The 26,615-nt window shown below is 38.6% G+C and overlaps 3 protein-coding genes across 5 annotated transcripts; 1 reads left to right on the top strand and 2 right to left on the bottom strand.

The window, feature by feature from the left end:
* Positions 1-3,111: 3,111 nt before the first annotated feature.
* LOC117411973 (transcription factor BTF3 homolog 4) lies at positions 3,112-6,851 on the bottom strand. Of its 3 annotated transcripts, none has more exons than XM_034019875.2 (6): positions 6,697-6,851; positions 5,908-5,971; positions 4,846-4,959; positions 4,371-4,572; positions 3,743-3,802; positions 3,112-3,514 (listed from the first exon to the last, which is right to left on the bottom strand). In XM_034019875.2, exons 2-6 carry the CDS (start codon positions 5,959-5,961, stop codon positions 3,468-3,470), a joined length of 477 nt encoding a protein of 158 aa, XP_033875766.1. In that variant the 5' UTR covers positions 5,962-5,971; positions 6,697-6,851; the 3' UTR covers positions 3,112-3,467. The 3 variants fall into 3 exon arrangements, with proteins under 3 accessions (XP_033875766.1, XP_033875782.1, XP_058887588.1); XM_034019891.3 differs by having other exon boundaries at positions 6,625-6,814; XM_059031605.1 differs by lacking the exon at positions 5,908-5,971 and having other exon boundaries at positions 6,697-6,815.
* Positions 6,852-7,430: 579 nt separating this feature from the next.
* Positions 7,431-15,391, top strand: LOC117411960 (thioredoxin domain-containing protein 12-like). The gene is made up of 7 exons (XM_034019853.3): positions 7,431-7,675; positions 8,341-8,401; positions 10,032-10,084; positions 10,674-10,747; positions 11,194-11,263; positions 12,997-13,080; positions 14,718-15,391. The coding sequence occupies exons 1-7, from the start codon at positions 7,573-7,575 to the stop codon at positions 14,795-14,797; spliced, it is 525 nt and encodes a 174-aa protein (XP_033875744.1). The 5' UTR covers positions 7,431-7,572; the 3' UTR covers positions 14,798-15,391.
* Positions 15,392-15,920: 529 nt separating this feature from the next.
* LOC117413817 (prostaglandin F2-alpha receptor-like) lies at positions 15,921-25,139 on the bottom strand. Its single transcript, XM_034023159.3, has 4 exons — positions 24,820-25,139; positions 23,059-23,222; positions 21,323-22,138; positions 15,921-18,837 (listed from the first exon to the last, which is right to left on the bottom strand). The coding sequence occupies exons 3-4, from the start codon at positions 22,121-22,123 to the stop codon at positions 18,511-18,513; spliced, it is 1,128 nt and encodes a 375-aa protein (XP_033879050.1). The 5' UTR covers positions 22,124-22,138; positions 23,059-23,222; positions 24,820-25,139; the 3' UTR covers positions 15,921-18,510.
* Between the last annotated feature and the right edge of the window lie 1,476 nt (positions 25,140-26,615).

The raw sequence follows: 26,615 nt of genomic DNA on the forward strand, positions 1-26,615 counted from the left end.
CTGCCTAATGACACCTTAGCTAAGGTAGTCTGAGACTAATGTTAGACGGGGTCTGTGAAACTAGCCGATATAGGGCCTCATGCACTAAACGGCGGTAAGTTACCTGAAGTACTGCGTAGTAAGGGAGCCCCATACTGCGCTCAAAATGAAAGGCGTGGACGCTCTATTCACTAATATAATACAGATGCACTAATAAGGCGTGCTAAATTATTAATTTGCAAATTGTCACAACGCGCGGAATTCAGCACCCAGTAAATGTAAGTACGGTTCTGAGTTTGTCACAATGACAGCGACCAAGGAGGACAGAGTGAGGAATCTGAAGTTTACAGACCAGGAGCTAAATGTATTAGCAGAAGAAGTGGTGGGGAATTATGAAAGACTATTTGGTGGTGAATCAGTGAGAACATTAACTACAATGAAAGATTAAGGACAAAATAAATGCGCTCCGTAGGAGGAGGGCGGGGGTCTTAGATCACAGCGTCCTGCGAGACAGTCGAAGCAGAGAATTGCTAATGAAACATTTATGATTAACTCTGCAAATCAAATGCATGTTTGTTTTTTCAACTTGATCTCCCTCTGATTTATTTTGTAATATAAAACATCAGCAAAGCACTCGCTCAGTCAATTAAAAGTTCACTCTTTACATTTCAAAAGGTGCTTGGCGAAACATCGCTTTTTTAACATTAGATGTCGCTTGATTGCTTTGTATTTATGACTGCACCTCAACTCGCACTCTGTGTACATTCATTTATTGAACATGTTACAGTTTATTTTGTATATTTTAAAGTTAGTTTAAGCATAGCCTACTTAAATATCACTACATGACTATAAATATATTAACATAGCCTTGCATGTACACCTGCCTCGTAATCTTCACTGTCTGAGGATGTACGAGTACATTTTAACATCGGAACTACGTTGTTATTGAAACATTTTTTTAAAAATGAAACAAACTTTTGCTGGAAACAAGAGTAGTTTAAAATTATCTGTGTTGCTGCACACAGGCTTCCACTAATTCAAACGTGTTGATGTTACGTGTTCCTCCACTTTCTGTGCTCTTTTTAAACAAACCTGTGATTGTGACCTGCTTGTTTGTTCGGTAATTGTTTAGCCTGAGCTTAGAAGTTCAAGTTTGATTTTCTTGTTTTTGTGTACTGCGCTGTCAAGATGCTTGTCAATACTAATAGTACCTTTTCTTAGATGATCCAAAGACACAAGTTGAGCAAAACAGAATCCCACCATCTGCATCCCCTTTTCTTAGCTTTGGACGCGATCTCCTGTTGAATTTATTTAATGTTATATTACAAGCAAATAAATCAACATTTAAGCAACCATTTTAAATTTCCCGCCTCTGACTCACATGTTACGTCATTGTACAGTCTGAGAAATGTGTTTGACCCCGTTGCCGTAGTAACCAAATGCACGGCATTGATGCCGGACAGCTACTGTGTAGCGCTGCTTGATAAAAGTATGAAATAAACAGTGGAGGTGAAGAGTTAGGTAGGTAGGCAGGCATATTTTTTCTGTGAAATTCGTGATATCGTGAATTTTCCGGGGCTCTACATATAAGTCTAGAATGATCTGTGCTCAATCTGTATCTAGTTATTACCTCCTCCTCACACAGTAACGTCTGCCTGGTCCGAAATACTCCCTGACTCTTCTCGCTTTCCTTTGCAGCTCTTCTGCTGGTTCTGTGACACCGCCTGGTTTCAATAAGCGGCACTTTTAACACACGCTGAGGCACCTAGTAAAGTTAGCGCCCCTTAAGTGAATATGGTTTTCATATCAAATACCTCCCTCGCGGTATTTTGTGACGTAATGTGCATACATTTTCACACATTAACATTATTTATTATATTTAAATGATTCGAACGCGGTACTTTTTCCACGCGCTAGGTTGCCTGCCACTGGTTAGTGAATACAGCTGAATACAGCAGGTGTACAAAGCACACAGTAAGGGGCTTTCTGCATGCAAAACACGTTACAGCTGTTCAGTGCATGAGGCCCATAGAGTGCAGACAGAAAATTGTTTTAAATCTAGTCGCAGCTTCAAAAAACAGCTGTTAAAATATCAGTGATTTAGTTTATCACCCATGTACAGCTGCCAGAAATGGTCGCATTTCTCAGACGGACATCTTACAATTATTTTCTCTTTGGAATCTGTTACTGCAGTTATTTTAGTCTATTAAAAGGGGTAATCACACAATCATCACCAGAGGCCAAGTATGACTAAACAGTGCCACCTACTGGACAAGACGAAATAGCAGTTAGCTGTCCTTCACCAGATACTTATCGTCCTAGTGTTAGGGGTGGATGACAGTTGCATTTTAAAATTATACATTTAAAATGTAATGCCAAATATTATTAAAGTAATCCTGATTATCTTAAATAATGTTTTAACTCCCAATAATTGTGATTTTCTCACACTGCCTTTTTTCTTGGTTAGCTTTTTGCACAATTTACCAGATTTAACAGATCACTCTCAGAAATAGAGAATAAATTGTGATTTTACCTGTCCAATTAATATAAAAGGAGTTTAAGTAACACTCCCACAGAATTTATTATTGAACAAATCAAAGCTGTATACAGGGAGAGGAAATAACACGGTTTATATAACCCCGCAAATATAAAGTACTTTAATTTGTCACTGAGATTTGAGGCTTTGACAGTGTGGCCGCAGCAGCTTTGTAAGATGACTACCACGTAAGAGCAATTTTTTCTTGTACAATACCCACGATCAAACTTGATCTTGAAATTCATAAAATACAGTTGCGTACTCTGCATAAAGTCAGTATCTCAAAGCATTAGGTCTTTTATCATCTGGATCCAAAAACCAACATGACCATAATATACCATACAGATTAGGTAACAGTGAAGGGTACCATTAGATCTTGCCCAAGGAGTTTCCATGACATAGAAAATAAAAAGCAGTTCTCACACGGTTTATGAGATATAAAAACAGCTGAAATAGTGACAGCAACTGTACTAAAGTATGCAAGGTCCCTCACAATGATGTTTAATTGAAGTATGGTCGCTGTACTTATCCAGCAGAAAAGCATTTTTTCCTGGACAATGTGTGTTATGAATCAAAACAGCACCATGCAACAAAAGGTAAATCAATTTGTTTTATTTTGTAATTAAGGGAAAAAAAAAAGGAAAAAAAAAAACTTTAAATAAGACTAACTTTCTTCCTCACCACTGCAAACACAGCCAAGATCCCAGCTGCCTCAAAAAAATTAATTTTAAACCCCGAAAAACTTTCAGAACTTTCTGTTTTCTTAAGCACACAAATATTTCCTACGGTAGATGTTGAACAAGTCAGCCTGTTAATACAAAAAAGTCTCTTGTTTTTGCGGTGTTGAAATGAAAGATCTCCGGGTTTGTTTTTATAAAGTTAAAACGCTGGAACAAGCCGCTTCCTCGTTTGCAGTCCCCATCATTGGAACTTTCTGTATCTCAGGGCAGCTTCAGTTTGCTTCGTTCTTCGATGCCTCATCGAAATTCTCTACAAGATCTGGAAAGAGAGACAACAGTAAAGTCAACAATGACCTCAATTCTCACATATTGAAATTATCCAAAGCATGCATATACACTACACCGTATTCAGTAAATCAAAATCATGTGACCTACCCCCTCCACCATTGTTATGGCAAGAATGGAAACCTCTTTGCATTTACTTTAAACTTTTAGACCAAATTATCGTAGCAGAGTACATAATAATTTAAGTGACATTTTGCATTACCTGGAACGTCATCATCTTCTTCATCAATATCTTCTGCTTTTGGTGCTTTGTTATCCAGAACTATATAAAAAAAAAAAAAGTGTGGAGTAGTGGTTAGGGCTCTGGACTCTTGACCGGAGGGTCGTGGGTTCAATCCCCAGTGGGGACACTGCTGCTGTACCCTTGAGCAAGGTACTTTACCTAGATTGCTCCAGTAAAAAATCCAACTGTATAAATGGGTAATTGTATGTAAAAAATAATGTGATATCTTGTAACAATTGTAAGTCGCCCTGGATAAGGGCGTCAGCTAAGAAATAAATAATAATAATAATAATAATAATAATATAAAAAATGTATTACATTAAATAAGTCTTTATGGGTTCAAGGTCAAAAGGAAAAGTTTACAAAACTGATTCCACAAAAATACAGGGATGAAACTAAATCTGTGTCTTTGACACATGTATTATACATTCACAATATGACTGATATAATGTCATTTTTAATTATGCTGTCTTGCAATAATTGTACTTTATGAAAAATGCTGCAATGTACAAAAACAGAGATTGAACAATGTGCATTGCATCCTGTGTAGCTTAGTACTGACAATGTTTAAAAGCTCTTGCATGGTAATCCGAGTGGCATAACCCACCTTGCCGTGGGAACTGCTCTGCAAGTTTGCGGAGGCTGGTCAGACTGTCTGCACCCAGCTGGCTGAGGATACCCGGGAGCATCTCTGTGAGCTGCTTGGTCTCTGCGTGGCCGGTGATGGCGAAGGTGTTGGCGGACAAGGAGGCCTGAACCTTGGGGTTGTTAAAGTGAATCACTGACCCATCATCCTTTATCATGTTCACCTGTTCAATAGGTGGGGAAAAAAGAAGCAGGTGATTAGGAGCAATCCTCAAATTAACCTCAGCATTGCTGAATTAATGCCTTTTAATGTCACCTTCACCAAGAAGAAAATTTGCATTCAATATTAAGTTTTTTTTTTTTTTTTTTTAATTATTTAATTTAATAATTGTCTATGGGAATATTTATCTATCAAAAGCATTATCTATTCCACTAAGCCTGCATTCATGTAGTTGTTCCAAGGAAACTACAGTGGAGGCCCTGTCCCGGTTACTAACCTCCTCAATCCCAGCAATGTTGTTCACAGCCAGTTTCTTTAGAGAACTTTGAAGTTTCTTGTCGTCAGCTGTTGCTGTTCTGTGTACAACCTTCTTCTTCCTACGTGCTGTACCCTACAGGCAGAGAAGGAAGTGTAGGTGCAATAGGAGTGGGTAAAGGGGACAGGAAGAGACAGAAAACAGACAGGTTAGACAAAATAGATTGAGAAATAGGTGGGAAGAGGGGAAGGTAGCATGAAATCAGATGGGGTGAACAACGTGAGAATGAAGAACAGGGAGAAATGGGGAGGAGGCAGTGGGGTAATGGGAGAAAGAGAAATGCATTAGTCAGCATGGTAAGACAGCTGCAACCACACATGCAGAGCCATCACTTGAATGTCACTCCTTCGAGCTTCAGCGACATTAAACCATTAAATCAAAATCTAGAATTAGTACACAGCAAACTCCCTGTATTTTAGGCCCCTGGAGAGACAACATGTGAATGAATGGATGTTTTAAAGTACTGAAGTTCCTGTGATTTTAGCACCTCAGAGGGAACAATGACATACTACAATTGTTATGACACAAACCATACTCCACAAAAGAAATGCTGATGCTAACATAATTATCAACCAGGACCAAACATGGTGGCTGTAGATGGGAAATGTCACTCACTCTTCTGTGGCTTTGAAGGGGTAGTACCAGTTACACACAAGGGACTATCACCCTATTGTGGCCAAACAAGGACAGTGCTGAGTATAGATTAGGGAGGGAGGGAGGGAGGGGGTGATTAATATTAAATGAAGCAAAAGGCTGCTATCCTGTAACTGTACTTTCCTATTTTAGTCTACTCAGAGACAAACTGCAGAGATGTATATTGGAATTTACAAATACTAGAGTATTTAAAGACATTGCTATTACCTTGTCAATTTATTAGTGATGAGAAATAGTCACATTGGAGTGGCAGAACTAGAGAATTAAATGAATGAAACTAATAAAAATCCTTTCCAGTATTTGAAACAATCAGTTAGGAGGAAAATGATTAACAATTATTTTTAAAATTTGAGTAAAAACAACTCATACCTTTCCACCTATTCGGACCTGGGCCTGAAGCTTGGCTAGTTTTTCTTGATTCATAGTGTATTATCTGAAACAAACAAGACAATTCAGTTTCATCTGGTTTGTTAAGTATTTAATGAAACATAGCTTTCTCAAACACATGTTGTAACATGTCACTAACTTGCTAAATATCTGCAGAACTTACGTTTAATTTTGTTTGGCAGATGCAGTTAACAGAAACACAATTCGCTAAAGTGGGCAGGTTGTCACTAATATAATGGTCGATTTTTACCAAACTGTATGTAACCAGGTTCAGATCCTCTCAATACTATTTTTTCTCAACTCTGAACAGTATAACCCGTATTAGTTAGGCATTATAAATGTATCAACGCATTCTCCTAAAGGCAGCAAGACAGTACCAGTGGGGCCAAGGACACATAAAAGTTGGGCTCATTTAACCTTAACAAATCCACACACAGAACAGTGCAGCAGAACAATGTATCCACGCGTGCTGTTAGTAGCAGAGCTACAAAATAAAAGCCCTATCATTTATAAACGCAGGAAAAAAGCGCCCCTCTGTTGTGCTAAATTAAAGATCCGTCACTGCTCCCGTTCTCATTTGTTTATTTGAATTTTTTTTATTTATTTTATTTTTTTTAAAGGCCCATTTTCATCCTCATCCACATACACAGCAGTCACGCTTTCTATTAATAAACATAAACTCTGGTTACACCACGATACCTCAGCCTCTTAGTATGAGTCGCATAATTTATATAACACAGTCTCTTCTGTGAGAGAGTTTTCGTTCTGTACCCAAGGTTCAGCGACAGCAGCCGGACTCTTCTTTATTCTCCTGACCTGCTCCAGAAAGCGACGCAGAAACAGCAGCAACACGCGGAATGGAAAGATGGCGGACCTGAGGGAGGACTTACGTCACAGCCCACGTGACCGCCAAACTGTCTAACTGGGAGAGGGGGTGCAGTAGGATTACGTCATTTGTCACTTGCGCATGGATTCAGTCATTTTGACAACCGAACCATCTACTGTATATGGGTTTTTGCGATATAAGTAGCCTATTGTCACTGTTGATAGAAATGGACATAACATCGCTGCCCATAAACAAACAAACAAAGTAAAGACGTTTTTTGGTCCAGTGCATTTTGCTCCATGTAAATCTATCCCACAGAAGAAAGGTTTATTTGCTTCAAACAAAGACCTGGCTTTAGCAGTTCACAGTCAGATCAGTGGTTGAAAGCAAAATAACTGAAATCCAGAAACAACAGCGAGATGTCCACTAGTGTCGGCACTTTGGAATGTCTGGCATACTCTGATCTTTAAAATACAATATATTTGTTTTAGTGTTGTACTTTATTGCACCTATCAAGTTACTTTATTTACCAAGTCCATAGTATCGATTTACTGCAGTTGTCATCCTGACTCGCCTGAATTACGTTTGAAAGGATACCTAAAACTCAAACTGTAAAAGAAATATATACTGCGCTCGCTGCACACAGAGGAAGTGGGTGGTGATCCTTAATAAAAGTTCAGTGCTCCTCCTACCTCTCCGTCATTTCCTGGCTTGATGAGTGCAGTTCAATTATAATATTACAGCAAAACATTGTGTGGGTTCACCGGCTTGTGTGCAGGGGTAGTAAATTAAAATCTAATAAGCGAGATAGAAAACGCACAATGAAATTGCAGAAGCTGATGATTAATTTTGCTTTCCCCGCTGTTCTGTTTTCTCTTCTTCTTGCATGTGTGGATGTATCCGCCGAGGAAGGACTTTCGAAAGGTAAGGTGTACTAGTTAGACTTAAACCCAAAAAATGTAGATTCGATGGTCGTTGAAGTCGTTCTGTGCACAAAGGTGGCAGCATTTTTATGTACACATTTTTACTATTTAAATCCCACGATTAGACCAGGCGTATGGGTTACTTACAGTGCACAGAAAGGTGAATCAGATTTTGCCTTGCGACGATAGTACTATCGCTTAGTTTTTTTCAATTAAAAGGATACTTAAATTGGATCTGCATATGAAACAAAGCTATTTACAGTTCCTGCAAAAATTTACATTTCTTCGTTTTATGATTTAAATGCAATCTAAAAAACGATTTAACATCCTGTATAGCTACAAAGTCGATGTCTAAAAACCAAATACATGTCTTATTGTGTAAAAACATATATATATATATATATATGCCTTTCCCAATCTCTGGGGTTGGCAATTAAATGACTTTGGTACTTGTAGCATAGGTAGTATGCAGGAGGCAGCAACTCTTTAAGTTCTTATGTTGTAAAAGTCACTGGGTGTTCTGTAATACTTATAGCTCTCATTCTAGGCATTTTGCTCTAGCAAGAAGGTTATTGCCCGCCCTTAACAGATCCCAGACTGCTTACCGCTTGTCTCCCAGTCGCAGGTGTGTGAGGAGTTGTTATTTTTTGCTTTTTTTCCCCTCAGGGTTTGGGGATCACATTCACTGGATGACTTTTGAAGATGGAAAAAAGGAGGCAGAAGCCAGGTACTGTTTTTTTTCTTTTTTTTTTTTTTAATGAAACCAAGCACCCCCCTCAATACCCAATTCCCCCCCCCCCCCCCCCCCCCCCGCCACCCCCCCCAAACTCTGTGGCTGTTTAATATTCAAGGCTCCTCTAGTAGATATGTACTGAAAACTGAAAATCTATTCTGGGGTTTATTGGCAGGTTACAGCTGATGGCTGTAAACAGGTTTGACTGTATCTGAACTTGGTAGCATTGATGCACATCCATTGAAACTATTGGGTTTCATGTGCAAGCATCTCTACTAGTTGCTATCCACCGAGTTCTTTATACTAAGGCTGTGAGCCTTCTCTCATACTGTATAATGATAGACTCTTCCTTTGGTTCTGTGCTCTGACACTGTTCCCATTCTTTTCGAATAAAGCTGGTTCTGATGTGAATTTTGCCTTCTGGACGGATCCCTTATGGACCAAACATATATTTTAAATATATGGTAGAAAAGTATATTTTTCATATATAGAAACTGGCCCCTTTATATATTTTTAAAATATATGGAATATATTTAGTCTGTAATCCATACATTTATTTTATATGGATTACAGTCTAATAAATATATGGTGCACCATATATTTTCAACATATAATATATATATATATGGATTACAGACTAAAATATATTTTAAATATATCCCATATATTTTAAATATATAAAAAGGGGCCTATTTCTATATATGAAAAATGTAAGGATCATACTTTTCTATCATATATTAAAAATATATGTTTTTTCCATAAGGATTCCTGCCCTTACAAGATCCAGATATGTGATCTTTGACTGTGAAACTCCAGGCACAGTGAGAAACACTACCTTGTAGAATGTAATGTGTCTTGACTGTCAGCATGTATGCAGCCTTGGCAGCAACCCAACCCCTCCCCACCCCACCCCAACCTCTTCATTCTGCACACTTGATATTCTTTTCTGGTAGCAGTTTTGACCTTTTATTTATTTGAGCGTAACAATGCACTAGGCTAGAGAATCTGATATCTGGTTCTAGCAAAAGCTTAAATGTTCTGTGAAATCTCATGCAGTTGCATCCGATTCTCTCTTCTTGTCCAATAAGTCATTGCTTTTGCATTACATTTGAAACCATTCAAGTGTCTTAACATGTGATGACATACTCCACGTTTAATGTTTTGAAGTATTTTTACAGTCCCTGCTTTCTCTGTCCCCGCTGTACTGTAGACACAGTTCCTTAGCAAATCAAAGGACAGCACTGAAAAAAAGGACTCAAACTCCAGCAGCAGTGTGGAGTAGTGGTTAGGGCTCTGGACTCTTGACCGGAGGGTCGTGGGTTCAATCCCTGGTGGGGATGACACTGCTGCTGTACCCTTGAGCAAGGTACTTTACCTAGATTACTCCAGTAAAAAACCCAACTGTATAAATGGGTAATTGTATGTAAAAAATAATGTGATATCTTGTCGCCCTGGATAAGGACGTCTGCTAAGAAATAAATAATAATAATAATAATAATAATAATAATAATAATGAACCCAGTACATGATGGGGACAAATATACGCACATTTCATCCACGAGGAAAACCTGCTGCATAGCAGATTCTGAAATAAGCTAACACGTCCTTCAATTTCCCGTTTCAGTGGTTTGCCGTTGATGATTATCATCCACAAGTCCTGGTGTGGAGCCTGTAAAGGTCAGTGAGGTTTTCAATACAGAATCAGAAATCTAGGGTGATGATTAGACCCCTGATAACAGCTTGGATTGCATAGGGTTGCTGGGTTTTTTTTGTCTTGTTTTCCAAAGCAATTTGCATTGGCCGTCCGCACACAGAATTCAGGGAAGATGCATCTCAAAGCATCTTCTCCACCCTCTACCAGCTAGTTTCTGTGATCACTGTGGCTGTACATCAGCACACATGCATGTGCACATACTAACAGTGGTGCTGTCCCCACAGCTCTGTAGTTGTGTAAACAAATGTATGTGAATGTCACATGTGCATGAGGGCTGGAAATAGAACATTCTAGTTTATCACTTTCAGAACTATTTTACCCACTAATCCCAGGAGTATACACGTGGAGCACAGACAGTTATTCACTATTGTAGACTCATCACTATTAGCAATCAGTTATCAAGGGTTTATATTGACTTAACATGTTACAGTTCACTTTCTTTCAATCCATTTTTTTTATAGCCTTATTTTGTCTCTTTTGTGAATTGAAAAAAATTAAATAGATAAATAATCCTGTTCCTTTTGGGGGTTTTTTTCCTCTCTTTCGCATTAGCCCTTAAGCCGAAGTTTGCAGAGTCTCAAGAGATCTTTGAACTGAGCCACAACTTTATCATGGTAAACGTAGAGGTGAGAATTCCTGTTTTTATAGTCAATTCTATGCAGCAATATGTTGTGAAAGCTCAGGGACTGACAAGTAAGCTCTGAATTAATTTTATTATGACTGTATTAGAAAAAGAAATGGGAGGTTTACTTAATAGCCTAGTGTTATGATCTGAGAAACAGTGGCATGTCCTGTCTTGTTAGTGCAGAGTCACTGGGAAGTCGTGTTGGTCTGGTAGTTTGAACTGCGCTGCGGACTCCGGAATTGTAGCTCTTTATTGTGTATCTCAGACACTCCTCTTTTCAATTCTTTCTGATTCAGAAATAAAATGAAGGGTGGAATTTGGAACGTGAAAGAGAAGCATGCTGTTAAAAAAAACCCTCATGCTGTTCAGAAATGTGCCCCAGTGCCTCCGTTTCAGCTGACGGATTTAAAGAACAGCATGTGAGGTTTAACTGTCTTAAACCAACAGGATGAAGAGGAGCCCAAAGACCAAGGCTTCAGTCCTGATGGGGGCTACATTCCTAGAATCCTCTTCCTAGGTAAGGGCTCCACCCCTTTTCGCAATTGAAAGATGGTCCAAGATTAGGCTACTGCATCTACCGATTTCAACACACCCAAACTATTATTCTTTACAGTACACAACACCTAACAGACAAGCTCGGTGTCTCTTACTGTAGTTGTAATCAAATATATGAAATATTTCTTAAGCTGGAATGAATCATTTTGCTGTATGTAGGAACCTCTTTCATTCATTTACAACCAACGTCTTTTCTGCTGTTTGAATGAATGAGAAAATGTTTTCTGTAATCTTTGTTTGTGGCAGTCATACAAACAATAGCTGAAGTCCAGGTACTCCATGTTAATGATCTCTCAGGTAGTGGTCTGTGAGGAATCCCAAGGTGTTCTTTGGGAATCGCAGCTCTGGTGCAAAGTTCTGTCTTGAATTCCTCCCAAGTTCTGCTTTATGGACTTTGCTGACTTAAAGCTCTCTGGCACCATTTCATTTTGCATTTTATTTGGTTACTTTTAAAGTCTCCAGCTTTATTAAATGATTTTTTATTTTGCTGCATCTCCCGTACTTTATAAATTTGATAGTCACAGAAAGGGATGCTTTAATTGAATTTCCACACAAGTAGTAAACTTCATACCATCCGCAAGGGAAATGTAACAGGAGCCAAGCGCACTAAATTACCCAAATGGTTTAATGTTAGATTTTATAGCCAGACTACCACTATTAGTTAAACATGTTCTTGATCATTCAGAAAAGCTGACCTAAAACCAGGGACCAGAATACCTAAGAAAGATACTGTACCAAAGATATAATTAAACATTGTATTACATACAATAGTATACAAATGCACAAAATGTGAAATGCTCAGGTCAACAGGACAGACATAATTCAGAAAGACACACACCTCTATAACATCAATATATATGAATGTTCAGACTTAAATGGTAAGGCAATTCTCAAATAAATATAGCAGCAATCAGAGATTTGATTTCAAACAGTAATTGATTAGTTACAGTCAATAGATTGATACAGGGCAAACAGTAACACAGACAATGCACCCAAATATATTAGTTAGTAAATTAGCAGACATACCAAGCTGACACCTACAGCTACTCCGGTGAATTAGTTAGACACATAAAATTAATTGATTGTGCAAATATAGCCAATCACATTTACCCACAATTTGGCTTAATCATAAAGCAAGCTCAGCAATTTAGCAAAGATGCTGTTTAGCACTGAACATAACCGTGTACGTACTGCACCAACAATCCCCTAACCACCTTAACCCCCCTTTCATAAACTTCTACCTTGTAACCAGAAGGTCACCGGTTCAAATCCCACCTCTGCCACTGACTAACTCACTGTGTGACCCTGAGCAAGTCACTTAACCTCCTTGTGCTCCATCCTGCGGATGAGAAGTTAAATCAATGTCCTATTGTAAGTGACTCTGCAGATAATGCACAGTTCACAGCCTACCTATGAAAGGCGCTATATAATAATAATAATAATGTGACACCACCACATACATACAGTATTAAGTGTTCATTCAGAAGAAGTAGTGCACAACTAATCATTTAAATAAAGTGTAAATAAGTGTAATTAAATAAGTTAATAAAGAAAATAAGTGACCTTATTACAGAAGTCCACTGCATTCCACGTTCTCCTGTGCACAGTTCTATTTTTGAACTTGCTACAGCACTCCTGGTTTAGAGGAATGAGAATTAGCCAGGTAGCCCAGTTTAACAGTCTCTCTCTGTTCAGATCCCACTGGTAAAGTGCACCCTGAGATCACCAACAGGAATGGAAACCCCAACTACAAGTACTTCTACAGCAGTGTAGAGCAAGGTGGGTGACCTTGTTGGACCTTCACAACAGTAGTCCCATTGGATGTGATGTGCGCCATGATATTAACCAGAGTTTAAAATGACAGATGTGTTAGGGCAGAGAGAGCAAGATTTTGCGCCACTACAAAGTTATCCGCTTTAATTCAAATTAAACCATCGAAACCATCCGTTGATATCAATATGGATATGTGATTTTAAACTGACCCGTGTGGGTTGCTAGTATCATATTAGTGTCATGGTGAAAATGTAACTCTTGGCTATTTAAAGAATGTTTTGTGAAACTATCCTAGACTGTTCTTGGCATCTTTTACAGTGGCCTCAGGGTTCTCCCCAGGAATTCTGTACAGCCAGGCGGAAGAACATTATAGCCGGGAGCACTTTTAACAGAAAAATAAACTTGCCTTCCCTTAAATATATAATAAGACAAAATAATTTGAATAATGTGTTGTCTTTGGTTGACTATATCTGGTTGCTCTTTTTTATGTTCTACATTTTTCATGACTGTTTTTTATTATGGTAAATTACCGTGCTTATTTAGGCACTCTACGATTTTTCTGGGGAAAGATAAAGTAGGTTTATTGGAGTTCACAAAAAAAAGTAACCTTTTCACTTCCTTTTTAGTGTAATTATTGAGCTTATTGCTTTATTTAAATTGTTTTCTTTATGTTAAGTTTTCAGTGCATTTTGTTAATGCACGTCTATTTGTTTTTCGCTGTTCTACATTTTTTTAATGCAACTGTTCATTTTAACCAATTTTTTTTTTTTTTTAACACAGCAGTACTCGCACACGTTTGGTCACCATCATAACTGTGATGGAGTGTAATAATCCAGCACCTCTGCTCTTAAGCATTTGTATATCAGCTGACAAGTGTTCGGCTGATATCCCATACAGCCTCTATACATTAACCCCCAATATCTCTCACAAGCACCTGGGTACATATTTTTACGATATCACAACAAAAGGAATACGCTTTTTTTTGTGTGTGTGCATATGTATAGCTATTATGTACTATATATCACCTTACAGTACAATAATACAACAAAAAATTGACTGAATGATAATACCCAAAAATAATCATAATATTTTTAATAAAGTAGCTGGCGCAAATATAGTATTAGGCAGTGGATTGGGCCGATCGACAGCTTATTTTGAAAACCCTGCATTTATTGTCACTATTTTTGCTTTGAAAATCAACGTTTTAGCCTCTCGAAGTGCTTAACATACAAAACCCGCCCTTTCAACTCTCTGATTGGTTAAATGTTGTGTCAAGACTTAACATAGCTGTCATGTGATTCCAAGATTTTTTTTTTTTTCACCCAGCAACGCACAACTGATCTAGTCTACTAGAAGCGCAATCAATTCTTATTGTTGAAGGCCTGGGGAGAATACTGGGCCTACAACAGTTTAGTGAAAACTAAGTTTGTTTTATTCATAAAACCGACCTAAAAAATATTATTGAAATAACTCCTGAGTTAATGTCTTTGTGAATAGGCATGTCCTGTTTAATGTTACTGTTGTAATGCGTTGAGAGGCCAGTAGGTGGGGGTCAACGTGGATTACTCATGTGAATTAAACCGAACATATCCTGCAGAATGAATACATGTAACCCCATCTGTGTCATGCCTCTCTCTCTGTAGTTGTGTCAGGGATGAAGGAAGCCCTGGAGAAACTGACAGGAGATGCCTTCAAGGAGTCGCACATGGCTGACGAACTCTAAACCTGCGGCCCAGACCACACTGAACAGAGGCGACACTGCAGACACCAGAAACCACAGCTCACTCTCCCACCCTCGCAAGACACTGAACTCCACTGAAATTGAAATACACTGAAATAAGGAATGTAATTCAAACCCAGGACTCATCAACCGACCGACAGACAGGGAATCATGGTGTAAAAACAACTAATACGATTCTGTTTATGGCAACTGGCAAATATATATAAAGTGTTCATTTAGGAAATGTGGTATGTAAGTCACCACCAAACAAACCAAAGTATGGTGGCGTTGTAGAGCCAGAAGTGAACTGTTTGTATATTGGGTTTAAGGTTTGCTCTGTATTTTACACAGGGCTTAAATCGTTTCCTAATTCTATATACATTTTCAATTCAATTTGCTAGACTTCCTGCTAGAGGTCCTGTTGTAACTTGCCACAGCTCAGGGACTGCCCCCTCTGTTTACCCAGCAAAAAGCATGTAGATCCACACCAGGGGGCAGTCTGTATGTTTCCTTGCTTGCATTGATATTTTCAGACAACTGCATTCTACAACTGTTATTCCTCTTTCTGGCTTCACTCTTATTAGTGAGTGTTTTAAACTGATGGATAAACTATTACTGTTAAACTGTTGCAACCTTTCCAGCTAGGTTGATATTGGTACCAACCCTTTAAACTGCACACTGTAAAACCAAGGAAGCCATGAGCACAAATCTTATGCAACATATTTTTTGTTTGAGGAATTAACTGCGCACAAAATAAAAACTTACCTAAATAAACATTACAGTGCACAGTATATGGATATTTAAATGTGATTAGGATCTGTTGCATATGATTTGTGTTTAATTCTTAAATTTCGGTTTACAGTGTAGAGCCCTTAATTTTCTATATCGCCAGTGTAAACTGTCCCTCTGCATTGCGAATCATGTTAATAATACTGTAACCTATAACCACTATAACTAATGCACAATTTTAATAATATGTACCTGTATGACCAGAAAATGTCACTGTTTAGTTTATTAAGAAGAGATTCCATTCTGCATTGAAGGTTAGGTTGTCTTACTGTAATGTGTGTGTTTTTATATGGCTGAGAAAACAATAAAGTTTTAAAAAAGAGAGAAACGTTTCTGTTCTTGTGAGGCCACCGGCTTAGAAGCCAAGGCTGCTATGAGGTTTCGTTTAATCTTTACAGTGTTAGCAGAATCTTAAGTAATACATTTATTCACCAGCAGATGTCCAACTAGTCCCAAATAAAACAACACTCTCCAATGGGACTGAACATTTGTAGCTGTTTAACAACCAGTAACTTATGATTCCATACATGTTTTAAAATCATTGTGATTTGTTTCAAATATACAGTATTCTGTTAGTTGTGTTTAATAGGACCCCAATTGAGCAATACATATTATTATTATTATTAGTATTATTATTGGGTCTTCAATGGAATATGTCTCTGTAAACATGCGTGTTACTCTGCATACAGTAGCAAATACTGATATAAAGGCCATTATCAATAAAAATAAGATATATTCTGATTCTAATGTTTTCTCTGTTTGTAATTAGCCTGTCTTTACAGTGACCTGCTGAATAGCAACAGAGATTCTAATATTGATACATTAAAATGTTGCAGTTAACGAGTAAATAAACAGACGCATAACAAACATTTAATACATGCACCTGCACATGTTTAAGCAATGGAAATTCTGAATCCGTGTAGTAACGTCCTTAATGTTGGCACAATTCAAACTTTATGCACATAACTGCCAGGAGGGTTGAACAATGCCTGCTGTTTGTTCTGTTGCTTCACTCAAGCATCGCAAGAAGCTGGCAAGGTCTTAAAGCAAGAGCATGGAAAAGCTTTTTAAAGGTAGAAGAAACACATACAACAGCTCTGTTAGAGGTGATTCATTCTATTAAAACAGAGCAATGGGGCCCAGGATATTATCTTGTGGTCTGAAAAGGTCAGATCTCAGCAAAGTATGATCTGAAGCTACTTATACTAATGTATCAATACTGTGGGGGATCAGGGGAATGGGGAGAAAGCACATTCACATGATTTCTGAAATGCGAAGATCCTGTTTTTTAGCAATTGGATCAAACCAGTGATAGGATGCTGTTGACTTGGCAAGACTTGTTTATCATACAACTTTCCAGATGGGACAGATGCCAGGTCCAAGACAGATCCTTGGAAAGCTCCCCAGCTACAATCAACCTGAAACGCTTAGATCACCAAGTCCCACAGCAAAGCTAAAGCACATTGCCAGTAGTATAGTTTTCACAGATAAAACAAACAATACAATATTCAAAACAGAACATTAACTATCACAAACAACAGATATTTAAACATATTTTAACAGTTTTCCAATCTTTTTTCTTTATATATACCAGTTTTTGCCATTGTTATTTTGCCACCTTATTTACTTTAAACGATCTGGACATTATTTGCAATTTGCCTTCATTTCCCTGGTAAATCGAAATCCGGTGAATGTTTCATAAAAACATTGGTCCATACCCTGGTAAGCCTAGGATACCAGTACAAATTACCAGTGGTTTGAGATTGTGCTGGAAACACACCCATACTGGTGCATTTGCTTCATAACACAGATGGAAAGTCTGTTTGTTTGTTAGTTACAGACAAGTCAACCAAAAGAGATGAGTTGAGAAGCTATAATTAAGGACATATTTTAGAAGCACACAGCACCACTGTAATTGAGTTCATTACTACTGACCTGCAGACTACTTTGGGTGGAACTTCTACATAATGGCTCCTTTGTACAGTGTAGTTTATATTTCCAGCAGGGTAAACCAGACATAACACTGTGGTGATGTTTTATTATGAATGTTATAGTTTCATGAGTACAAGAAACCAAGCTTTTAAAGTGTTTCTTATGCATTCATTTACCTCCAACACTGGTACACAGAGCAATACTAGTTAGCCTAGTTTACTCTGATGGGAAATGTATTGCATTGAAAGCACAAAAGGAGGTGTTATTTATATGTGTGCTCAAGTTGCCTCCAAAGACACCTCTGGGTCAACGGTGATTAACTAAAATAATGTAAGCGTGTTTCTAAATAAAACCTGGGCTTGTCTGTAATCCAGGCTTTGCCCGTAAATACAGTATTTACAATAGTTACACCAGAAAACATACAAGCTTTAGTACCATTCTGGTATATATGTATGTACAATACAACCTGTTTGGACTCTTAATTCACAGTACCTGTCTATACCACAACATTGTTTCAAAACAAAGTGAGATCTGAAGTTGCTTAGTCTAAATTATCTCGATACTGGTTTCATAATCCAAACTCCAATAAGCATAGCTGATTCCAATGAAGGAAGCCATGCACCAAATTAGCAATGAACTGTAAATCTATTAAAAACATTGTGCTATCATTTAATATACAGCATCTGCTAAATGATTCAACTTCTGTGCATATCTCCTTTCTAAATAGTATTTCTGTTGCAGATAGCCACATTTATTGGGCTGTAGTTACCAATATGGCACAAATCTTTTGGAACAATTGCATTGATAAGCTCAAGCACTATTGTATTAGATGTGCTTTTAGTCAACACGAATAAATTAAGATGTCTGTCCCATAAATATTCTACTAACATAACATAAAACCTGCACTTTCAGCACCTGCACTCACTCAACTCTGTGCTTCACAGAAGGAAGCCCAGCTGATTCTGGTCGTATTGCTTTCTTTAGCATCCTTCACTTCAAGTACATGGCACTGTGCCACTAATAACAGTATCAGGCATGACACTTCTAATAGAACTTTCTGGGACCAAGCCTGGCTGGCTTGACATGGATGTCATCCTCATGGAACATTTCATAGAACTGCAGTTCCATTTGTAGAGATTGAGGATTTTATATCCGCAGCAGCGACTGGTTATTATGAAAAGTTTTTTCAGCACAGCCTTTCTGAGGAGAATGTACACCCAGGGGTCTAAAATCTGATTCCATGTGGCCATTCGCAGAGCAAGCAGCATCCTTTCAGAGCTCACGTTATTCTGAGAATCAGTGCTTCCAATTTTAACAATAACCTGGAAGAGAGAAAAACAAATATGATAAATAAGGATTTAATGCAGTTCATTTGTATATTAAAGCATATATAAAAAAAATAACATGGCACACCATGGTAAACTATGGTAAATGCATAGTATAAAATGTGAAAAGTGCTACTAAATTACTGTGCAAATTTACTGTGGTACACTTTTATAAGACGTATGCAGACAGAGTTGTCTTTTGGATGCTGAAATTATGTAGATTTGTAAGTTAAGTGTTTTCATGTTAATCAATTACCTTTATTCTGAATTGGTTATTTCCTGTGATATGTTTGCATCATGTTAGAACTAGAAACACTGTCAATATATAGCACACACGTTTGTGTTAATAAACGGTGCCCATTTTTTTCTAATTCACAATGGAAATATTGTACACCATAAACCCATGGACAGTCCAAGAACATTTTATCTGCAGCCCTTACTTTACTTTGCTTCCTTCTTAGTAAATTTAAATACTGGCACCACTGGTGTACAACTAAACATTACCATCATCTCTCACAATTAAAGGATCTGGTCATTTGAGTGCCTCAAGAAGTAGTGCACTAAGATATGCCAGCTATGGAAAAGTAAATGCATTACATCCCATACTCTGTGGCAAGGTCACCTTTCCAATTATATTTCATTTTTAGGGCTTAATTTTGAAGCACAGACCAAAGATATGAACAACAAAGGAACCTTCACATCATCAAATCCAGGTTCAAATTACTGTGCTTTGCTGGAAATAACATAAAACTGTTCAAATGCAGCCCATGGGAATAATGGCCAATTACAGGTATACCCAGAGACCATCGGGAAACGTGTTCTGCTTTGTAGTGTTCCCAGTGGAAATCCTAATTAGTAATATGCCGTAAAATCACAAATAACATTTATTTGCCTGCTTTACAGTCTCAGGCCATTGGATTGAATGTAAGGCACGGGTTGGACGCAAACCACAAACCATACGGTCCAATGACGAATGTCTTCACACAATGATAGCTTGGGAAGTGACTCTACTCTGTGTCACTGTTGAGTGTCATAATAGAAGAGTACTGGACTATTTTAAATGAGTCAAGATGGTACTCAATTCAGTGACACCCTGGAAAGGAACATTTTACCCCAAATGAACATGTTGAAACTAATGCTAATTTTTTAAGGGTAATTCGGACTGTGGTGCATAATGATTTATATATTTATATTATCAAAAGTTTATTACAACATAAAAAAACATATTTATTTAAAAAAAGGTGGTTCTTCCAGATGCATGAATAATGTTTTGGTTGCTTTTTTGTGCCACGTGTGGCACAAAGTATTTTGTGATTGACTAAATCTAAGTTTTTCCTGTTCAGTTTTTAAAATATGTTAAAATATTCAGCCAAAAAGCTAGGCAAAGTATTACGTATTTCACATTTTCCATTCAGTCTTAATCCGAACCTGTTACTCATGTGCCAGATATAGAAAAAGGGAAAACATCAGAGTGGAAGAGGGTTATGTGTAGCTCATTCTCCTTATCGATGGTAACAATGTGTGATTGTGTACACGTATGAAAAAACAGCATGCATTAATGTGAAGTGTAGATATTTGACACCAATAGCTCTTATTTTTAAGGGAGTTTATATTTTTAATAGATAACAGATTTTAGACACATCATTAGTTTTAAAAATAAACAACAATTTTTTTAAATATTATATACGTCCTTAACAACTCATGGTTTTGAAGCAATCCATAGCTCTCTTGCATAAGACTAACAACCCTTATAGCACAGTAGATTATTGCACAGATTCAATGCTTTTCATTGTTTATCCTTTATTTAAAATTCTCATATGTCATCAATATATTTCACAGATGGCATGCAATACGATGTCATGACAGGAGCTTCTGCATTCCTGCAAGAGACTGCAGGAAATGAACCTGACACAAAAGGAGCAACACTTCATGATTTATTCAGTATCTATCTCACAGCAGAGATAAGGAGGTAACATTAACAATATCTGTGTATCTACCCATCTTCACTGTGCAGAGCAGCATTCTCGCTCTGAGAGTAGGCTGCTAGAGGTATATAGAAGGCGTGCCACACATAGTGGGGGGAGGGGGGGGGGGCAACCAGAAATTTTGTCCCAGGCCCAGGCATTCCGGGGGGCCCGGACTGGAGGTTTTATTTTTAATGCCTGCAATCCGACCATGCGCAAATCTATTACAGTTTATTACCCCTCGCGTTCCAGGATTGTGCAGTTGTTGTGCGCAAGCTTTTACTTAAAAGGAATAACAGCAATGCCATTAAAATAATCATGTCCTGGGGGTAGACCTGACGTAAAAGCATAACAAAAATTTCTGTATAGAAGTCTGGTGGTGTGATGCATAGTAAATTAATGATTACATTTGGGGGGGGGGGTTCCCATTAATTAAGCACTGACAATCTCCCTAGTGTTAATAGAAATTCCATATAACATGCAAAAACTAGGTTGGATATTTTAAATCCAGCTCTTACCAGAAATGGACCCCAGCAGATACAGGAGACCAGCATGATACCCAGCAGCTGGCATATCATTTCGAAGTGGTGAGACCTGCCTTGCCTGTGCTTTTCGCTTCTCATTTTGGACCGGATGAGGGTGACTCCTGTGACAGTGTTGCACAGGATGGAAATGAAAAGGGACACCAATCCCAGGGTAGAAAAGAGCAGTGGGAAGAACACGTCCACCCAGTCCCTCTTGTTCTTTATTTTGAAGAAGCACCAGCTTTTGGATTCCTGCACTACGTAGGGCCTCTTTGCCATGATCGGCAGCAGAGCTATAAAAATGGCAAATAGCCAGACCAGAGCCAGCAGCTTCTTCATGTGTCTGGAGGTGAGTTTGGTGGAATGGAATATTGGGTTGGTGACCCCTATGCAGCGCTCCACTGCCATCACGCTGCCCAGCAACAAGGGGCTCAGGCCGAAGAACACCATGCAGGCCCCGAAAAAGCCGCAGAGTATTTTCTGGGGGTCAAACGTATCCCAGTCTTTGTGCAAGGAGTAAACCAGCATCACTATTGATCCGTTGATGAGATGTCCTAGGAAGTCTGTGATTACCAAGCCACTGGCGAAGAGCAGGAAAGACGCTTTGGACTTCAGCTTGAAATGCCTGTAGGCCTTCACGAGGATGGCCAGGGCCAGGCTGTTAGACACGATCCCCACAGTCATTGAAAAGATCGAGATGATAACAGAGAGCTCTATTTTGGTATAGGTCATGTTGGAGGAATTGGCACACCAATTCAAACACACTGGTGCTTCTGTTATGTTGCTGGACACCATTGCTTTGAGGGAGGTCTGTGAACGAAATGCAGCAGTAGGATTTTAGTTCAAACACAGTTAAATTGGTCAGCTGTGGCTCCAGAAGCTTTTTGTGCAGTTCATCAGAAAGAATAACCACCCTGAAACCTGCTTGTCACTTTGTCTCTCTGAGACTTAGGCCTTCTGAAGCAGTATTACATGATATTATTTCACCCACATACATGTTCATCCGAATAAATTTCAATTGTGATTTTGCCCTTTTATCCCTGTTTCCATTGTCATTTCTATAGACGTTTTTTGGGGGGCTGTATCATTCTTGTGTATGCCTTACCATATGTTCACCCTGCTTTGGTAAAAAGAAAATAGTTATATATGCATTTAACACTTACATGTATCTGTTTCAAATGCAGATTTGTTGTTTATCATTAAATTGGATAGTATTTAATCACCATCTCTGGTAGAATTATTATTATATTCAGCAACTGCTATTAACTAACTGCTCCACCTGCCCATGAATTGTAAGTGGTGTGCGTATTTATAAGGAAAGGTAACTGTTAGCTCGTCTTCTGCTGGCAAGGTGTAAATGGAAAGTGGCTGCAGAAACTGCATGATTGACCTCATCCATTCATTTAACATTTTAACATTATAAGCGTTAGCTTGAATTACACCAGTGAGCTGTTACCATTATGGTCACTGTGTCAATGAATTATAAAGATGACTAGAAAACACCAGAGACCCATTAAAAAAAAATGACAAAATGTGAGTAGGAGCAAAAACTCTCATAGACTGTCAGGAATTTCCATCAACACATTTTCAGTAGTTCCGTTAATCTTCCTGAGAAGATTCAAATGTGGCATGAATTCTACTGGAGTGTGTGAACAGTCCTCGAGTTATAGATGGGATTATGTTAACTTTATTATAATTAAGTTATTGACTTAATAGATTCACTTAATTACCTGCACTCCTGGTTCAAATGATTCTACAGTAGCAGGGTAGCAACAGCTGGCGGAGTCGAGCTGGATCAAGTGTTTGCAAGAGAAGGAATTGCAATGGCAAGGCTCCTGACAAGCAACACAGTCTCAGAGGCAGATAAGCAAATATATTATAATAAATTACTAATCTGTTTAGGAAAAACAAACAAACAAACAAAAAAACAATTAGCAGGGTTTTATTTGAAAGGATTTTTTTCTGATTGGCCCATGGACAAATGCAAATAAAACATTGTTTTTGCTCAGAGCCAACTCCTCACCGTTGTAGTGTTTAACATGCCTTTGTCAAGGGAAAGTGTGTCTGAAAACAAACAGTGAAGGTACTTATAGGCTTTTGATGCCATGTTAACCACACTCATTTATTTATATTTCAATAGAATATAGATATAGATATAGATATAGATATAGATATATACACATTATGGTACATATAAGCTGAATAAGTAATATGCAAATGATAACCACACAGCTTGCTTAGCTCAAGGTGACAAGCCTATTACACTAATGTTACAATTTTTTTATTTTATTTAAATTCTGCAATATAATGTTTGTTTGTTTTTTTGTTGTATGTAAATGCAATTGAAACAAACGTTCAGAATACGGATTTTTTTTTAATTATCTACATAGAAACATGTTGTATATAGCTCACTTCAGTCTCATTATGTTAATCTTGAACAAACAACTGAATGTTATATTTGAAGGTATATTGGTTGTTTGTTTCTGAACTTGTAAGAGACCCCTGATATGTTTCTCCTTTCATAAAACAGGAGTTAATTAAACAATGGAGTAAATGCTATGCAAATCTACCTCTATATACCTTTGAGTTTGTTCTTTTGATACATTACCAAAGAACAAAGGCTTCAAAACAATAGGCTCTAAATAAAATTATTTGATAGAACCTTAAGCAATGGTTCCAAATACTAATTATGTATTAAGACTGAAGGCAAGGTTCTCTCTCTCTCTCTCTCTCTCTCTCTCTCTCTCTCTCTCTCTCTCTCTCTCTCTCTCTCTCTCTCTCTCTCTCGCTCTCTCTCTCTCTCTCTCATGTTAATGTTACATTTAAAAAAAAATTATGATCCATTTTTCAATAGGGCGTTTTCGGTTTTTCTTGATTTAGATCGAGGCGACGTTAATCTATTCAGGACTGTCCGTATTAATAAAGGGCAATGCCTAATATCTGATTATTTCATTAAACTTCTCTGTCTATACATGAATTATACACTTAACATACAAAATGAACGCATACTTGTAATAATAGCAACAATACAAAGTATTGTTACTTGTAAAAAAAATGGTTCATTATACAGTTTACATAGATAATCCATATAGCCGCACTGTCTGATGGACTGATATTATTGTTCAAAAAGTTATTCGAATGTTAAGAAACATATTTCCTGCTTTCTGAGAAAAAGAAATATAATTATGCGAGAAATAGTTTTTAATACCTGCCTATAAATAACTACTAGTCTTCATAAGATACTGAATTAAAGCAATAACACAGAAGATGACACGGTTTAATTTTTAAAAAAGGACTGCATAGTCAGTTTGCCTTTACATAAAAAATAAATAAATAATGGAAGTAATGCGGCATACAGAAAACTTATAGCGCAAGCATAAACTACATGACATTTACAAACGCTTTACTGATGCATTTGATGGATGAGTTCCAGTAATACAGTCGATTTCCTTTTGTTATAACGTATTACAATATGTAAAAAAATTAATTACCTTTGTACAGGAGACCAGCAGTAAAAAGTCAAACACTTAGCACTTATTTCTATCCCTGTAGAATCACAAATACTCCGCGTTCTTCCGTGTCCAACACACACATACAGGTCTGTTTTATGCACGGACTATGAAGAGGCAACGTCACAGCTGCATCCCCTGCACTCCAAAGACTCAATAGCCGGGTGGTTTTGGGTCTTATAAGAAATGATATAAATTTTGAAAAGAAAAAAAAATAGATATTATCATGTCAGCTATGAAAACAAAATATGTCGAACTGGAAACTTCGAGCAACGAGTAGAATAAATTGATTCAAAAAGGCATTTACGTTCACTGGGGATTTTGTGTCTATTAGTGGGAAGCTTTAACTAGAATTGTGTTGCCAGGACATAATGGCATTGGCAGTTCCCTTTCAATTCGAAGACGACCAACAACAATACTTTTGGGATATTATGCCTGCCACAGGTCAGGTATTTACTGAGCATTTTATGTCAGAGTGGGCAATGCCCCTCTGGGGAGTGACGTCCTCGGTCCCGCCTACCGAGGTCGGTAAGGTAGGTATAATTAACCTCTCCTGTTGCGCGATTGTTTCTTTGTAAAATAGCTCTTACTTAGAGTTTTTTCTGCTAATTCTCTGCAATTTATTGCTGGAAGTCGGCTTGCCACTTCCCCGGAAAGGTGCCCTCGGACCTAGTGCATTGGTGCTCCCCTAGTGCAGACGCTGAGTGCATCGCAATGTCGAAGTTCCACTCTTGCACGTCCTGTGGAGTGATGCTTCCCCCACAGGACAAACACCTCCTGTGTGTCAAGTGCTTGGGGATGCAGCGCGCCTCCTCCACCCTAGAAGATGAGACATTCTGCTTGATCTGCGCAGCGTCCCAGCATCGGGCGCTGGGACTAGCACAATTCCCGCCGGTGGATTCCACCAGAGAGTCCCTGGTGTGAGCCCCTCCGGTAGGAGGTTGGTCCAAGGACCCTGTATGCCCTAACGGCAGCCGAAGAGCAGGTATTGCGCCTGGCCAACACAGCAGGTCTCCTAACAGCCTACCAGGATGGAATCCTGTGATCGGCACCCCTCCCTGAGCCTCAGAGCTGTGCTTGGCCTCTGGTGCGCTGCTACAGGCCCTGGGCAGAAGCCTGGCGGGTCTTGTAGTGGCGCACAGACAGCTTTGGCTGTCACAGGTCATGGTCTCTACAGGTTTCCACGGCAGCTAATACCTGGGGCTGCCCACAAGGACGGGGGAACGCTGGACGTGGGCCCCAACGCAGCAGTGCTCCGGGAGACAGTTCCCACGGAACCGCCCTCGACAGCCTCCTAGACAGGCTCCACCCCAGCCTCAGCAGCCCCAGCAGGGCTCCTGAAGGCTTGCAGCCTCAGACCCACCCCTTCTCACAACACCAGCTACAATACTGGTGCAATTGCACCTCAGACTCTTGGGTGCTCACCACTGTACACACCGGTTATGCACGGGACCTCCTCCCTTTCGAGGGATCACGGTTACATCCATGAACGACCCTCACCAGGTCTTGGCCGTCCTCCAGGACCAGGGTTGAGTAGCCCTGGTTTAAATGAACAGCTAAATCCAAAATGTTTCAAGTGGGATAAACTATTAACAGTGGATTCTTGTTCACCACTTTTATCATTCAGGTAAAACCCATTTGTTTTATAGCGTTGGGCACTTGTGGTCTATGAAGAAAAGAAAAGGGCTCTGCTTGGTTTGTGCATGCCTTGTCCCTATATAAATGGCATTCATGTGCAAACTGTATCATAGCATGGACACAGTTCAATTCTGATTGAA

This window comes from Acipenser ruthenus, chromosome 10 (genome assembly GCF_902713425.1).
Source record: "Acipenser ruthenus chromosome 10, fAciRut3.2 maternal haplotype, whole genome shotgun sequence".
NCBI lineage: Eukaryota > Metazoa > Chordata > Actinopteri > Acipenseriformes > Acipenseridae > Acipenser > Acipenser ruthenus.